The sequence below is a fragment of the Brachycentrus maculatus genome, unplaced genomic scaffold, assembly GCF_059751285.1.
Source record: "Brachycentrus maculatus isolate JH-2025_06_01 unplaced genomic scaffold, ASM5975128v1 h1tg000483l, whole genome shotgun sequence".
In the NCBI taxonomy this organism is placed as follows: domain Eukaryota; kingdom Metazoa; phylum Arthropoda; class Insecta; order Trichoptera; family Brachycentridae; genus Brachycentrus; species Brachycentrus maculatus.
In genome coordinates this window covers 466,372-484,119 of record NW_028281230.1, presented here as the reverse complement: position 1 = coordinate 484,119, position 17,748 = coordinate 466,372, and the positions used below count along the sequence as shown (strand labels likewise).

The window sequence follows — 17,748 nt, the reverse complement described above, 5'->3', positions numbered from 1 at the left end:
GGTGCATTGGGCACTGCGTCATATAAACGCAGTGTTATCTTGATCGTTTACACATGAAGGAAAGGTGATCAGCCCTCCGCTTCAGGTACCAGTCCAGGGTAATATTGAATAAATATTACAGTGAAAAAATCACTCATATTTATTTTTAGCCCCCCTGGGAATCGAACCCGGGTCCTCCAGAACGGTAGCCGAGCGGGCTGACCATTACACTACGGAGGCGGACATAAATAGCGATTGAAATATAGTTTATCCGTATATTTTACAAGGTTGCTTAATGTACTATTTATATTTATATTTTGAATAAAAAAACTGACAACTTGCGGATGATTTATTAATTAAACAAAATAAAAATATTATATTTAATAAAATTTCTCGAGCCTTTTTATATGAAATATATACTTGTACAATAATAGCTCTTTATACAGAGAAAAAAAAACATTACATGAAAAGATTTTTCATTGTGAAAAAGTAACTTTTTATGCATCTTTGTAGCTAATTTTGAATTGAAACGTAATTTACGTTAAAATGAATATATAAATGGTGACTTTATAATACATTACGTTACCCGTTAAGAAAGCTAAATACAAAAAAAAACATACCACCTCCGCTTTCCTACCCTTAAAAATTAAACATTTCGTCATTGTTCAAATAAAATATATGTTAAAAAACGTATATAGTTATTTTATCATATAAAATGCATTTCTACAAAGAAATGTCAGTAAAAAACCTAAATCTAGTTCCTTCAGTTAATTTTTACAATAACTATCTCCTCACTAATTAAAACAGCTATCACTTTACAGCAATAAACAAACTGTCCATGTCAAATTAATTAATGGTCGGAATTTCATATTTTAAAACCATCCCTGTTTACACATGAAGAAAAAAATGATCAATGAAATATGTAAGATAAATTGACAATATAAGTGTTGACAGGTGTAAACCTTCATATATGTGTACATGTAATATTTATGTATGAGGACTAAATAATAAAAGGCTGGAAAGTGTAAAAAGCTCTTGAAACGCTAAAGGAATAGTACCACCCCTTGCGACTACCCCTGGGAGTACTTCGCGCGTGTCACGTGCGCAACTATGCTATTTTATTAAGAGACACCAAGGGTTCGTAAATATCCATACACGTCCTTGCACCTATATTATATGTATATTTATATAAAAAAAATATGCTTAGCATTTCCCTTTTTTCGCTGCCAATAACGACCGTTTATAATAATTCTCGTAGTAAATTTACTATTTTATACATACATACATACATACATCAAATATAATTGATGTACGACGCCATTTACAAAAATGATGACATCCTGTATGTATATATATATATATATATATATATATATATATATATATATATATATATATATATATATATATACATGAATGATTCGTGCTAGGTGCTCGAATGGTGAAATAAGGAAAAATGCATGTCTGAGATTTGCATAATATATAAAATTAAGAAAGAAGTGTTGAGATGATTTGGACATGTGAAAGTAATGCGTGAGGGAAGAACGGGTTAATTCAACAAATCTATTAGGCGAATAAGAGCAGAAGAAGACCAAAATAACTTGGCAGGATCAAGTATTTTAAATACTTTGAAGTGATCAGGTTAGGAGTCGGAAAAATCAGCTGGTGTGGAGAGGAGATGAACACGCCTTTTCCTAATAAATGTGGAAGAGGCGAAGATGGAAGACACAAGAGTGATTCGGCGTTCGATTCTCTCTGCCAACCCTTGCGGTAGAGCAATGCAATATGGTATAAATACATATTTACACACACAAACACATCAAAAGCTTCACGAAATACTAAATGAATATTGAATGGTCGAGAAAATAAAGTTTCGAAGTTCTCGAAATTTCCTCTGATAGCGGCAAAGTCAAGTAAAAGTTTAAGTATTATGAAAGCTCACAATACATCTGGCGACGAGTCGCGGAAACTTTTTTAATGTTTCAAAATACCACAGAGGCGATAATTCCGGAAGGTTTTGCACAGGGGTTTAGTGGGAATTTTAAAGTTTCAGTGATAATGGCGGACCGCACCGACTGCAGACCGGCAGGGGATGAACGCAGGTAGATCCAGAGGGGTAGTTCGCACTTTGCAAGCGCAAAGTGAAGAGATTCGGTGCACCAAACGTGCGGAATGAATAATAACTTATAATAATAATAATTATAATAATAAAAAAACATGCCCTGAAAGATGACATGACGAAAATATAACCATCAAACATCATACACAAGAAAATATTATAAAACGTAAAAAAATCTTAATTTTTGACATTTTAACATACTTGAAGAAGAATAAAGAAGTATGGGTATTTGCAGGGCTTTGACCTTTCATGGGCTGGTTAATTAATCACTTTACACACGTGCAACATTCACCATTCTATCCACGATTGACAACCACACTACTCAATTTTTCGTAACTCCTACATTTCAATTTCATGACACTGTACAGGTGAGTCATCTTTGGTTGGATTGGGAAAGCTTTTGTTTTGTAGAGACCGTTTTTACTTATAATAAACCTATTTCAAAAGTACTTCCAATCCCATTCATATCATAGATCTATTTCACCATTAGTTCATCACTCTTATGTAAAATCGTTATTTCACTGTTTGATACACTCATAATATACATGTTTCAGCATTCATTCATCACTCAAAACATACATAGTTTATTGTTAGTTCACAACTCATAATATGTTTATTGTAGTTCACCGTTCGTTCATCACTCATAATATACCTATTTCACTATTCGTTCATCACTCATAATATACCTATTTAACCATTAGTTCATCACTCACAAAATACCTATTTTACCATACGTACATCACTCCCATAACATATACTTAATACTTTTTTGAGAAAACAACAATATTTAGAAAAACGGTAAAAGATATTTTCTTTAAAATAAGAGAATGGTAGAGTTTTATTAAGCTTGCAACCATCAATTTTATAATACGAAAACAACACGGTTGGTTCTCTTTACGTTCTTTTCAAACTCTGATGTTTCAAAGAAAATAGGAATAAAAATAAAAAGTCAAAGAAAACTATTTCCTTGGGTTTAAATAATGAATAGTAAACACGGTAACAAAGCACAAAGGAGCATTATGGTAGAAAAGTAAATAAACTATTTGGTTGATATTAAAATTTACCCGCAAGAATTGTGTAATATTCATATACGTATAAACTCTGTAAAGTACTCTGTAATAATTTCAAAGATAAACACAGTATTACGGACTAATGTTATTACTTTACGTAAATTTTTAAACACGTGTTTCCGGGCTGGCATTTCAGACAGAAGTTAAAACTTTAAACTTCCCCTTCCAGTGATATGTATTTACTACAACTCTACTTAAAAAATGTGAATATCAATGTTAAATATATTAGATACTGGCTCATATATTTTTTTGTTCCTCCGAAATTTAATTACGTAGTACTCACAAGTATTATGATAAAAAGTAATTCGTTTGCAGCGACGGAAATTAAAAATTTGTGAAAAAATCGGGGATAAAATCACAAATATACAAACGTATATTGTGTGTGCGTGCGTGCCGTGCTTTGCGTATATACACATGTCGTAACACGTTTACTGCGCCAGTAGTGAGCACATCGTCTTACTCGGCGGTCGTGTCACTACGCCAGCTGTTGCGGCTACTCACGATGTATTTTTTCTCGTTTTCAGATTCTTAAGAGAACTAACAATACAAAATTGTTACATTTCAACATCAACTATGGTCAATAAAAGTATCATTCAGGAATATTCACATTTTTTTCCGTTTATAAACCACATTTTCACTAAGGGTACAAAATACATATCACCGGTGCACGCGGAAGTTTTTAGCACCGTAAGAAAGGGGTTAACTACTCAGCGTAGATAACTTTACCTTTACTTCTGAACTGCTATTTCTAATGACGTTGGCATTTTTAAACCTTTGGTCGATTAGTTTTCATCAAGAAGTTAATATTGTCGAAAAAAATTGTGTGTTTTTTTTTTAATGTGGAGTAGAGTTCGCTACCCTAATGTTATAATTAACGCTAAGCTATCGTACTAGTAGCCGCATGTTTGATAAACAGGTTTACTCGTATATCTGAAATGTATAATGCTGAAGAATAGAAACGATGGCGTCACAATAGAAACGATGAGTGCATTTGTTCGTCTCTCGGCTGCCTCTTTAACTTATAACTACTTGAAATATGACATTTTGAATGCTGCAACAATGACATCACAATAGACCAATCAGCCGAGACGGCGCAGAGGGAGCAACGCGATAAAATAATGGAGGTGAAAAGAAAAAAAAAAGAAAAGAAATTGCAAAACGACTCAAAGAAATAATAATTTAGTATTCCCGAAGTGTAACGTTCCAGGACATTTTTCAATTATGAAGTTACGGTACGGTACAGAATATTAACAGTCCAGTGCATGCATTTGTTATCCAGTTAAAAGAAATACTTTTTAAAATATAACAAGACCCCGTTCAGCGCTGTTTCAATGCTACGCGGTAGTATTGACATTTTCAGGAAAAGCACGCTATATATATTCGTATTCTACAAAATCACGTACGATTTTGTTGCTTTTACACTCGCATACAATCTCACGACGAGTTTGGTATCATTTCGGTACGTGTTAAAGTTAAAGTATTTACGTAATATAATCACCTCGTTTAGAGCTTGATATTTTTGCAACAAAGACATCTTGTGAAGTAAGATCTGATTGTAAAATCAATAGTACTATGCATATATGTTATATTTTTTATTCAAATGAATAAAAACAAAACAAACATTAAATTTAATAAATGTTTTTACTGAAAAAATTAATGATAATGGTTAATTGAATGATAAAGAAAAAGGTGAAAAAAATGAGTTTATTGATATTTCAAGAAGACATTCAAATTCAGTCATCCATAGAAACGTATAATTATTATTATTAAGGAAGCCGAAATAAATTTATCAAAAACAATTTGCAGGTGGCGATTAAATTCACTGTGTCGATAGTTAACTGTCATCTTTCATGCTAATAGGATAAACATTTAATTTATGTTTATCTAAGAAAGATGAAAATGAATAAGAAAATAAAATTTAAGCATCCGAATTTCTTTGTACCAAATGGATGAATTGATTTCATTAATTTTGACATTATTGAAGTACGTAGGCGCACAACCTAATTTTCAAGCATAAAATACAGATTAAATATTATTCAATTTTGAAACAATATTGTCCTGACATTTTAAAAGGAATTACTTATTGAGTGCGGAAGAGAGTGAAGACAAAAACATCATATATTCGTAAATACATAGCCTTCGCGTAATGCGATCTGAGACTGCCAGATATCTAAACATCAAATAAGATGGTGAGTATACATAAATCACACCCAAGGCAAATATTTTATTTATTTTAAAGGCACCGTTTGTTATTCAATGCTTCATCATCGCATCATATTTCCGCGGAGCTTCCCCCCGTCTCGGTGGAGGGTAGCAGCGCCGTAAAAGCTCCCAGAATGGCCAGGCTAATGAAAATATATTGTCTAAAAGCGGCGCTGCCTTATTCCGTTACATTTTTCGCGATTAATTGCCCTGTTGGAACTCGAAACTGCTATGCAAGGGGTAGTAAAAACAGCTACACCCCCTAGCGCATTTGGAGGAGCTACTGCGATTTCAGCTTGATTTAAATTCACGTTTTCTAAGCTTGGAAATGTTTATAAATAAAAAAAATATAAATAAACAACACTTGCATTTTCCTTCATATTAATTACAATACAGGGTTTTTTTCATTAAGTTGCATTTATTGTTAACCTTGCTTAAAATGTACAAGGTTTATAGATTATTAAATGGATTTTAGTTTTTTTAGTTAAGAATAAATATTTTTTTTTAAATAAAAATGGTTTTAAGTTTTACGCTTTTTGATTTACCAAGTAAAACTTAAATTGAAGACGTTTTTTAATCAACAGAGATAATACAAATGAGAGAATCCAAAAAAATCACCATAATACTAAGATAATGATAATAAATTACCCTTTTTTATAAAAATCATCTTCATGATTATTCATAAATAACTGTACGCTTTTTTTTACTTATGATACAAGTGCATGAAATTACTATGCAGAGTGTAGTAAACATGCTGGAAAACAGTTATATTAAACTTTAAGTATGAGGATCGCAGAACGAACGATAGCTTAATAATAACAACGTAAACTAAGGTGTGCGTTAAAGACGACACTCTTTGTTTATTTTTCAATAATTTATACGATCGAAAACCCAAGATATAACATAAAATGATAAAATTCGTCTTATGCCTCGGCCGGTAACAAAGAAATAAGAAACAAGGGTCGCAGAGGACGAGAGAGGTAAACGAGGAGGTCGCGTAGTGTTTATAATTAAAAATGATTTAAGATCTCTCCCACCGAGTTCCGCGGAGGTCCGCTAAGTGAATGCAGAACCAGGGGGGAGATTAATTGACGGCATTACAAGCAGTCTTGTTTTACTCTAAGATTTTCATCCCCATTCCTCGCGAGAAGAGGACAAGCATTAATTTATACCCTCCACCCACTTATCACCCCTTTGGAGATTGCACAGGTAGAAAGGGCTCCATCGCTTTATTTTCATTATATATTGTTCATTAAATTTGGCTCAGGTTAATGGGAGGCGACAATAATTTCACTTCCGGATCTTTATTATATTATAAAAACGTTAATACTTTTATCGGCCTTGTAAAAAGGTTTTCTCATCAAGGCGTACCCTTTGTTTTGCTTGATATTATTTCACAAACACAATGAGTTGCAATAATTATAGTATAATAAAATATAAAACAAGCCATATTTTTATTCATTATTAAACTAATGATCAACAAAAGCAAAATAATAAAAATAACAACAAAAAAAAAGAAACACAAACGAGAGTTTTTTTATCGATTTAAAAGCTTTGAAGGTTAACAAATAATTTAAAAAAAAGGAAAATAAAAGTTTCAATTACATGCACAAATTTTTCAAAATGTTTTTTTTTACCCACTTAATAATATTCTTTTAATGCATGGGAAATACTTTAATTTTATTTTCTGAAAAATTATTGGATTAAAACCAAATAGAAATAATACTATTGTTACAAGTAATTATTACATTAAAAACAAAAAAGGGTGGTATTACGTCAATCGATAAAATAAAATAAAAATTAAGAAAAATAATAAAAAGTAATTTTTTTGAGGTTGAGACGATTTAAATTTATTTAATAAATTTATTTATGTTAGGTGAAATAATAAAACACAATAGAAAAGATAATTTGGAGAAAAAGACTTACCAAGGATCTCTGGGGTCGGGTAATGATCTGCGAACGCTGATCAAGTCGCTGGCATACTGGTTGAAAGCGTTCTTCTGCCAGCCATCGGACACGATCTTCTTGATGTCTTCGGTCAAATTAGTCGGAAGGATCACCGCCTTTCCCATCTCTCCGGGCGCGTTGACGTTCAAACCACTTTCGCCCATCGGGAATGCAAGGACTGCTTCCGAAACTGTAAAATAAGTTTCAATTTGAAAATGATATATTTTGTTTTTCCCTCTACCTTCTTCCCTAAACTCCCTTTATCCTTTGCTTTTCTTATTATCATCAATTTGTAGTTTTTTTAAATGTTCAAGCACTATCTATCCACTGATTGCAAACAGCTATATATGGTATCAAACGTTTGATTAATATCACTAAACTGTTTTTTAGATATCGCGTTTTAGCAATAAACCCGCCAATGTACTTATTTATTTCCTATACATGAAATTTAAAGAAATAAAAAAATTAAGTATTTTTTAAACACTGAAATAGGAATCACATTCTGTAAAAAAAATGCCCCGATGAAAGTATTGCAATGACGACTGAAACGTTGGCAAATAGGACTTTCGACAAAACACAGTACAGTGCCTTAACTAAGTACATATGATATGCGTCGTGGGTTCGATTTCCACCAATCGTATGATAAATTCAAGAAACATTTATTTTCGATTAATAAAGGCATTTCTGATGCATTTTTCATATCTACCTTCCCTGTTTTTACTATCCTATCTGCACACAAACTTCTGAAAAAAATAAACCTCCATTTTCCCACCCCCGCCCACGTAGCAGTCATGACCTTCCCTTGAAAATTACCCTTATCCGCACACAATGGTCTATAGGGCACCTACACAAATTGATGCAATGTTAATTTAATATTTTTTTATAAGAACAAAAGGTCAGTGTCATTATCAGTTCTGTGCCTCAGGTACTATGTAGCATTTGGTGCAGATAAGGATTAAAAAAATCGTTCTTTTAATTGATATTTTTAAACACATCATAATAATTTTGAGTAACTCAGTCAATTATTCGTGATTTTTTTTCATTAAAGTTATGTTGAAACGTTGTATTATTTAAATTCAGTTTATGTTGAATACGATGATCGTATGAATTCCATAATTAATATTTATTGTGTGTTTACTTGTAATGGGGATATCAGCGAGTCCAAAAGCAATATTATTACAATTAGTACGACTTTTAAGTCATATCGGCTGTCCAAACTTTAAACACAGTAAGGAACATTTTTTTGTAGTACGTTTTTTTTGCATTTTTGGACTAAGTAGATTCTACTTAGTCCAAAAATGCAAAAAAAAACGTACCACCAAAAATATGTTCCTTACTGTGTTTTGAGTTTGGACATCCGATATGTTGAAACACATCAAAGTAATTATAACGAAATTTGGGTATCCCACTTGATTATTCATGTTCTTTAATTATCAAAACTATGTTTAAACGTTGCATCATTTAAATCTAGTTTGTGTTGAATATGATATAATGGAAGAATGGATTCCACGATTGATAATTATTGTGTGTGTTATACGTGATAGGGATACCAGCAAATCCCGAAGCAATATTATTACAAGCCATACGTATACACAGTGGATTATTATACCCATTCGAATAACACACGGTGGGGGCGATGTGTGCTGTGCGTAAAGTTAATTATTATCGGTACTAAGTAAATAACAAACATCGAAACTCGGAACCCAATACAATACAAACGGAAATTCATCACCAAACATGTTTTCTATAGGGAACCGCAATGATATATTCACACAATCAAAAAGTCGACAAGCGGTAATAGAATATTAATTAAATTATTAAATAAACACAATACTTATAATCTAATCCGACGAATGGTTGTCAAATATTTAATTATGGATTTTATATTTATAATTTTGACAGGCGCCGTGGCGTAGTTGGGTAGACACTTAACTGCGAAACTGGCGTCGCGGGTTCGATTCCCGCCAATTACAAAATAAATTCAATATTTTTTTTTAAATTGGTCTGGGTATTTGTGATGTATTTTTCGCATTTACCTTCCCTAACTTTACTAACCTACATGCAGACAAGCCTCTAGTAGAAGCTTTGCAAGTTATTCTTTTAAAAATATGTTTAAAAAATCTAATCCGACAAAGAGCCGGCGAAAATCGTTTTAAAGATTTTTATGAATTGGATTGTTCATAGGATGGATGATAGTGATTTCTTCAAATACAATAGATTGTGAGTTGGTGAATCGATGAGATAATTGATTCACTGTACAATTATTTTATCGGTTTTACCGATTTACGGTCTGCAAGAAGAGATCCTTGACATGTGTCTGATGTAGTCCAGTGTATGAATGAATTTTTACTTGTGAAATTCTTTTTTTTTTAATACAAAAAGCATTGTCAACATTGTGATATGGTTATGTCATAAGGATAATTTAGTTTTTAAAGTGGTATTACACAAAGTGAACGATGATTGATAATGAGAGTGTTATGATATTCGTACTCATACTATAATTTTCCAAGTACAAGTTCCTTATACTACATATTTGCTTAAGTATTTCGTAATATTCTTTATCCTGGTATTTTGCGTTACATTTTTCTCTAGTTAAAAATTACAACAATTAGCTGAATACTATATAGCACACATTGAATTATATTGTATACACGCGCAAAGACTATGTCTAGACGATTTTATATTAATGTTTTATAAGCATGGCATGATTTAAGTATTTCAGATACTTGGGCGTAGTCAGGTTAGGAGTAGGAATGATCGGCGGGTATATGGCGAAGATTGTTTGATAAGACAGATTGGTGTTGTTGCGTTCTAATGTATGTAAATAAATCATTAAAAAAACATAACTTTGTCGGTGACATCTACGTTTAAATTTGCTTAAATAATTATCGAAAACCTTCATTAATTTCAAATTATTTCACATAAAATGAAAAATGTAAACAATGATTAAGATAAACCTTCAATATTGGAGATGAGGAGTGCTTCAATACTTACATAAAAAATAACAAATTAAATTAGAGGAAAAGTTACGTAAAACACGTGTTTTAAAACAAAAATAAATAAATTAACATTCATTTCATTGCCAGAGGCTGAAAATAAAATAATATCGATTCATTTCCTTTAAACCAATTATTTGAATACTGTATAAATATTTGGACACTTTTCCCGCTGTTGAATTTTAATTTCGTGATACATAATACAAAGCGAAAAATGAAAATCGAATTTGAATTGCGCTTTCAAAATGAATTATTACTAAAAATAAATTCATGTAAATAAAACCGGTTGGTTTAAATTTGTTTTAATTAATTTATATTCACTAGTTGTACCTGGCCTCGCGTGTCTATGGCTCAGTGTGGTTGAATAGAAAAGAAAGAAAATAGATTGGACTTATTTCTTATTTTTCAGTTTACAATGCTTTTGTAGCAAAGAAAATATTTACAAATTAATAAAAAGACTAAATAACAGAGGCACGCTTTACGCCATGAGCAATGCCAATAATTGATTGAGTTACTATTATATCCAATAGATGGCACTACCATTGCGGTAAAAATAATCACAATAACCGTCATATGTGTGTATTAAAACACGAGTGATTTCGAATGCAACGTTGTGTAGAAATTTCAAGGCAATCGGTGAATAACTTGAAGTGATTAAGGATTGGATCTGCATCTGTTTGCTCGAGATAAGTAAGATGGTGAATGGTACACAGATTCTGGACATTTACAGAGCCAACGATCTGTTATTAGTTGGTATAAGTGACCACTGTCTAGCATTCACTTTTCTACCTACCATTAAATTTATTCCGGTATTTTGACTAGTTGAGTGGCTGTTTAACTTTACAGTTAATTTTATTATGAACGGAACTGAGATAGGATGATTTTAATAAATATTTTTTAACTATTTTATATATATATATATATATATATATATATATATATATATATATATATATATATATATATATATATATATATATATATATATATAAATATATATATATATATAATATATATATATATATATATATATATATATATATATATATATATATATATATATATATAATATATATATATTTATATCTATATATATAAATTAAAATATATATATATTCACATAAGGGTCAAATTGAATGTAAGCAATTTTATATAAACTATATAAATTATATTTTTTATATAAATTATATATAAAACTCAGAATAATAAAATTTTAAGACTAAAATTATACGTAATAGATGCATAGCAAGAGACATTACAATAAGACACGTGCGCAATCAGACGAAATATCTGTCTAACACATGGATGAGAGAGTGTACGGAGGGAGGACATAAGGGTGATGAAGACACGTAGCAATTTTATTCCTGCTTTGTTCTAAAACCTAGACGAAACTTTCTGGAGGCTGTGGCAGGGATTGGATATATGCTCAAACTAAATTGAAAGGTTCATTTTCTTTAACGAAATCATGTATGAATTGAAACACGTAAGTCCATAAGAGAAAACAGTCAGAGTGATTGGACGACTAAATAAAACAAATCAAGTTCAACGGATTAAGAGGAAAAGAAAAAACCTGAATTAAACTCGACGTAAATTAAACGCCTTCTAATTTGCTGATGTTGTATAGGAGAAACAAATACATAAATGTGTATTTTATATCATAAAACAAAAACATTATAAAATATTAGTCTTCTATTGTTCAGTTCTTGTTTTATTTTATAAAATTCGGTTTCACCAAGAAATGTTAAAAAAAAATTGAGTGTGTCCAACTTTTCATCTCACCAATAGATGTCACTAGTAAAGTTCTAGTGATTCAAGAGCAATGTTTAAAAATTGGTTCATATATATATATATATATATATATATATATATATATATATATATATATATATATATATATATATATATATATATATATATATATATATATATATATATATATATATACACATATATATATATATATATATGAATATATATATATACAAAAATTTGTTGAGTAGTGTGGTTGTCAATAATGGGTAGAATTGGTGAATGTTACACGTGTGTAAAGTGATAGCTTAAATCAGCCTATGACGGTCGCCAGCCCCATAAATGCCCAGACTTCCAAATTCTTCTTCATCTTTGATGAGATTATTTAAATAAAAATAACTCCACAGTATTTTGAGTGTGCTCAAATATTTTTTTACATACTTATAGGAGTTTGTCCACTTAGGAGTTATTTGTTTAGACATCTCAATATAGAATTATGAAAAGTTTGAAGTCTGGGTAATGGATGCAGAAAGAATTTAACATAAATTTGATAAAAAATAATAAATAAAAAAAACTTAGTCAACTCAACCATAGATGGCGCCGAGAACAAACATGTAAAGAAGGCGTCATTTAAGAGATACGTGCAATTTATTTATTGTAACTGCAGACAGTTGGTAGAATTCCATATTGAATTCTTGGGTAATATATCCAAAATTAAACAAAGTTTTTGTTGGATTGAATTCTATATTCATTTATGTATATCTTAAAACGTGACGCGTTTCGTCTTCTAAGGACATCATCAAACAATCCGTTTGATAATGGTATTTGATAATGTCCTAAGAAGACGAAACGCGTCAAGTATTAAGATATACATTAATAAATGTAGAATTCAATCCAACAAAAACCTTGTTTTATTTTGGATATACATATTACCTAACGATACATGCAACTTCCAAAATTTGAGCATAGGATAAAAATGATGAAACTCTTACCGTCCTGCTGCTTCGCCGGCTTCTTCTTGGAGACCACCTTCTCGACGTGGACCGTCTCCTTCTTCCAGGCCTGGTAGGCCGGCGGCTGCTGCAGCTCGTTGCCGGAGCCGGCTCCGGGCCCCGCGGCCGCCGCGCCCCCGCCGGACCCGCTGCCGGCCACCGGCGCCACGCCGCGCTCCTCCGTGTACAGCAGGAACGCGACCGTGAACCATACGGCCGAGGCCAGAAGGGCGATTTTTATGAGCGCGGACCTCCGCCGCAATAGGAAAGCCATCCTAGACCTCTTCGGCTGTTCTGCGCGCCTGATACTTTTGGCGACTCTTGTCAATAAACAGTGGATCTACTAATCACTTAACCTTAACGGATATGTGTTATGTTGTCCTGGTATCATTGAATGATTGATATTATGATAAATAGTAGATCTATAATCACTTGACCTTAACGGATATGTGTTATGTTTTTTGTCCTGGTATCATTGAATGATTGATATTATGATGCTCTGATATGCTTAATTGTTTTTTATCACAAAAAATCACTTTGATACGAAAATATTAAAATAATACACTGTTTATTTTGTCAAAAATGTAAGAAGAATAAATCTTGGAATGAATGATATGGAATTGATATGGTTCAATTTAATTCTTTGGAAATATCGGAGAGTTTTTATTGTAACTAATATCTATAAATCCATTATTCCGAAAGCAGAGTCACCTTCGCTTCCATAGGGAAAAGGAAAAATGGCATCCGTCGACTTTTTTCTTTGCTTTCGCTAAATATCGCATGTCGTTTCGCTCGTATCGACGTCAATCGCTGGCACTTTCAAACAAATCATTTGTTTTCATCTTATTGTCGAAATTTTTCGCTTCATCGTCACTTCAAAACGGCATTATCTGAAACAAAGAAAATATCCAATAAGTATTCGAAAATACATCACGGAATTTCTCTCCCCATTGAAATATAATATTGTATTATTTCACTTTTTATATAAATTGAAATGGAATTCCTTTATACAATTCCAAAATTGTAATTTAATTTGTATAAATTCAAATGCAAATTCGGATTTTGTACTTAAATGCGTGTAACATTTTTTTTGTTAAGAATGTGGAAGAGGCGAAAAATGCCTGCGAATACCGATTGGTATGGCGTTCTTATCTTTATGCTTATTCCTACAGGGATACGGCGTGACGGTTAGTTTATTTTTTTACTAATACTTTTTTTTCTAAGCAGTCTGACAATACTTCGAAAGGTGAAACAGCTATCCCAATATATGGCTGTCACAATAGTATCCATAAAAAAATGTATTTTCACATCTAACTTCCCTATTCTTAATACCTTATCTGCAGAAAAGTTTCTAAAATAGAGGCTTTGTAGATTATCCTTTTAAGAAAAATGTGTGTTAACCATCAAAAGTTACTTTATTACATGAAATTATTTTTTGGCGATCTATAAAACTATAAATAAATTTAAAAAAATACGTTTTTTTTTAAAAACAGATACAATGATAAATGTCCGCATACTAAAAGTAATTTATATGTAAAACATGCAATTGTCTTTCGTTATACTTAATACTACGATCAGAATCATACTAGGGTGACCTATGGATGAGAAGATAAAATTCGATAAACGATGTGTATTTTATCGTCTGCAGTTTCAGAATTTACGCTGTCGCTGGGTAGTGCTTTTGCTCAGTTAAATATTCACCCGTTTTCACCAAAGCGAGACGAGTTGATTAGCCTAAATCTCACTTAAGTATTAAACAAACGACGCGAGTATTAAAGCGCCACATCACGTGGCAGTGATTAAACCACCCGCCGCTAGGGGCGCTGGGGCAGACAAGGGTTGAAAAAATACAAAACTGCTTGGACGGAACGCAGGGCGGAATATAAATTACGACCGTCGTATCACCATACGACCATCGTTCTCCATTACTTATATTCTTCATCATTTATGATCAGCAAAATAAATATTATTGAGACGTTTTAGTAAGTTTAAAATTAATTTGAAATGGGCGCATTTTTTTTTCACTAATCATAATTTATAATTTATTTAAAAAATATATTATTAGTGGTATTTTATTAACAAAACTTCAAACATATTTTTCGTCGAAAGCAAAATACATACACCCAGACATATATCTTCAGGTATTTGCTTGGAAATGAAATGAGCTTTGTAGTAAAAAGAACATTTTCCATATTAATTTTAAGAGATAAGGGAAATGCTTTCACTTTATCTCAAGTACTATTCGTTGACGTATCGCAAGCATACTGTAAAAATTATCTAAAAAAAAGACAAACGACAACTTAATATTGTATTATTTCAACAGTTTTAGCTTTAAATTTATTTAAAAAAATGCACATTGAATACGCATATCTGAATTTTATTACAAAATAAATTCACAACCATATTTAAGTACTTAAATAAGCTAATGTTAAAATAAGGAAGATCGATTGAAATCGATAAAAACTCATATAATATAGTCAAAACTTATTAATAATATGCATTGTTTACCTTACAAACTACTCATTATGACGTAATCAAAAAATGCACAGTAAATCCGCAGAAATGCACAGTATCATACATACACTTCCTGCTGTCCAAATAACAAGAGTACTGCCCTAACAGTCAGTATTACAAACCGCAAATTCCCGCAGAACAATACCGGCAAAGTTACCTTACACACAAGCTGAGGCGAGCCAGCTAGCCTAACGGAGAAAGGATTTTAATATGAAACATTACAGTCAGAGTGCGCCGAAACTAAAAAGTGCAACTGCGAGTTTGTGCACTAGAAATGTGCAGCGTTATCTGGAAAATGCAAAGCAGACGTGACTTTGGGGACCTCGCCAACTAGAGGAATTAAACGATTTAAACCCGACACTCATGATACGCTCGTAAAGTTGAAATTGCACTAATGGACTTGGCATGTTTTGATAAAAATCATGTTTCAAATTGTGGGTATAATGTTTTTAAATAGGTTGTTGATATGCGCCGACACGATATGGTTTCGTCGCCGACTCAAGAGAAATAAAACTTTTAGTCTATTTTGTAAAACTGCATTGAGCCACCTTTTAAACGGTTTATGACTCGAGCCATTGTATATACAAGTTTACATTATATTATATTATATATTTATGTATATATATATATATATATATATATATATATATATATATATATATATATATATATATATATATATATATATATATATATATATATATATATATATATATATTTAAATATATATATATATATATATATATATATATATATATATGTTTTTTTTTTAATTTATATAATGTTCAGAATAATAGAACTTTTAACTTTTTTTGTTGATTTCATTAATTGATTATTATGCAAATCTATACATTTTTCATTTAAATTTTATTTAATAAATGTTACGATTTCTAAACATATGATTTAAAATTGAAAAAACATTATTTTGGTTTATTTATACGCAGTTGAGAATATCACCATAACTATAGTTTTGAGCATAAGCTAAATACTAAAGAGTAAGCGTTAAAATTTGAAAAATCTACAAATAAAACTAACTAGGTTGATTGATTCGAAAGTAATCGACTAGCTTGAAATTTTCTAATAAAATATTTCGGGTTCCCGGGCAAAATTACACTTTGTCACTTGACTGGATACATGAAAGATTTATCTCTCGGAAATTTTATTTATTTTCAATTTTTTCAACCTAAAGCGTTTCCGTCAACCAAATTTCTTCCGCCAGACAGGCCTGAAAAGAAATTCTTCGACTTTACGGTATCCGTCTAAAAATACGTACGTATGTAATATGTAGCACGAAAGACAACACGTCTCTGAAATATAATTTCATCATTTTGTCTTTGAAACGTCACGACGAAATTATTGTTATATTTCAGAAGCATATACGTGTATTTGATATATTTAATATTCAACGGCGTTGAAGCGAAAATTTGCGCAGTAAACATTTAAAACGACACCTGTTCGCAACGTGGATATCACGCGAAGCACAAGACAAAGGAGAGAAATACGAAGCGAGGATGTAAGAAGTAAACGTGTACGTATCTACATAACACGTGGATTGAACAATGTAAGTGCCATCCTACATTTTCCTTATCAGGGTAGTTTATTTTCAGAGTGGAGGGGCGGTTGCAAAGGTAATAATTCTTGTGTTCAAAGTGCAATCGCACGTATCGAATAGTGCGGTGCCAAAGGAATCGCCGAATGCACCCCCACATCTATCGACTATGTGCGATTTGAATAAATTTAAATTTTACAATTCATGCTGGCCTCGTACATGAATACGAACGTAACACAAAAATCTAAGAAAAACGGATCTGATTTTTTTAAATTTGCTTATGTGCATGCTGGTTCATGAGTGGTGGATAAACAAAACGCTTAGTTAAACAAACAAATAAAATAAAAACCTTGAAAAAAAGTTAAATGAGAAAAGAAATTAAAATATTTAAACGAATTTCAAATAACAGATAAAACATGTTTTAAATAGATTTATATTATCCACTGACACTTCGTGATGGAATTGCATTTTTAATTTATTATTAGATTAAAACCAATATTTTTAGCTTTTCCACTTTTTTATTTGACCAGCGACCGGGTTTCGTCGTTACCGACATCATCAGACTGGTGATGTCGGTAATGACGAAACCCGGTCGCTGGTCAAATAAAAAAGTGGAAAAGCTAAAAATATT

At 31.5% G+C, this 17,748-nt stretch overlaps 1 protein-coding gene across 3 annotated transcripts in view; it reads right to left on the bottom strand.

The window, feature by feature from the left end:
- Positions 1 to 17,748, bottom strand: part of Pgant9 (polypeptide N-acetylgalactosaminyltransferase 9) — a 106,705-nt gene that overhangs the window by 52,903 nt on the left and 36,054 nt on the right. For all 3 annotated transcript variants that reach the window (XM_088272211.1, XM_088272208.1, XM_088272210.1), the window contains exons 2-3: positions 13,055 to 13,944; positions 7,297 to 7,507 (exon numbers count right to left, since the gene is read on the bottom strand). In XM_088272211.1, coding sequence (XP_088128337.1) covers positions 7,297 to 7,507; positions 13,055 to 13,328 — 485 coding nt within the window. In that variant the 5' untranslated portion in view covers positions 13,329 to 13,944. The remainder of the gene's footprint in view (positions 1 to 7,296; positions 7,508 to 13,054; positions 13,945 to 17,748) is intronic.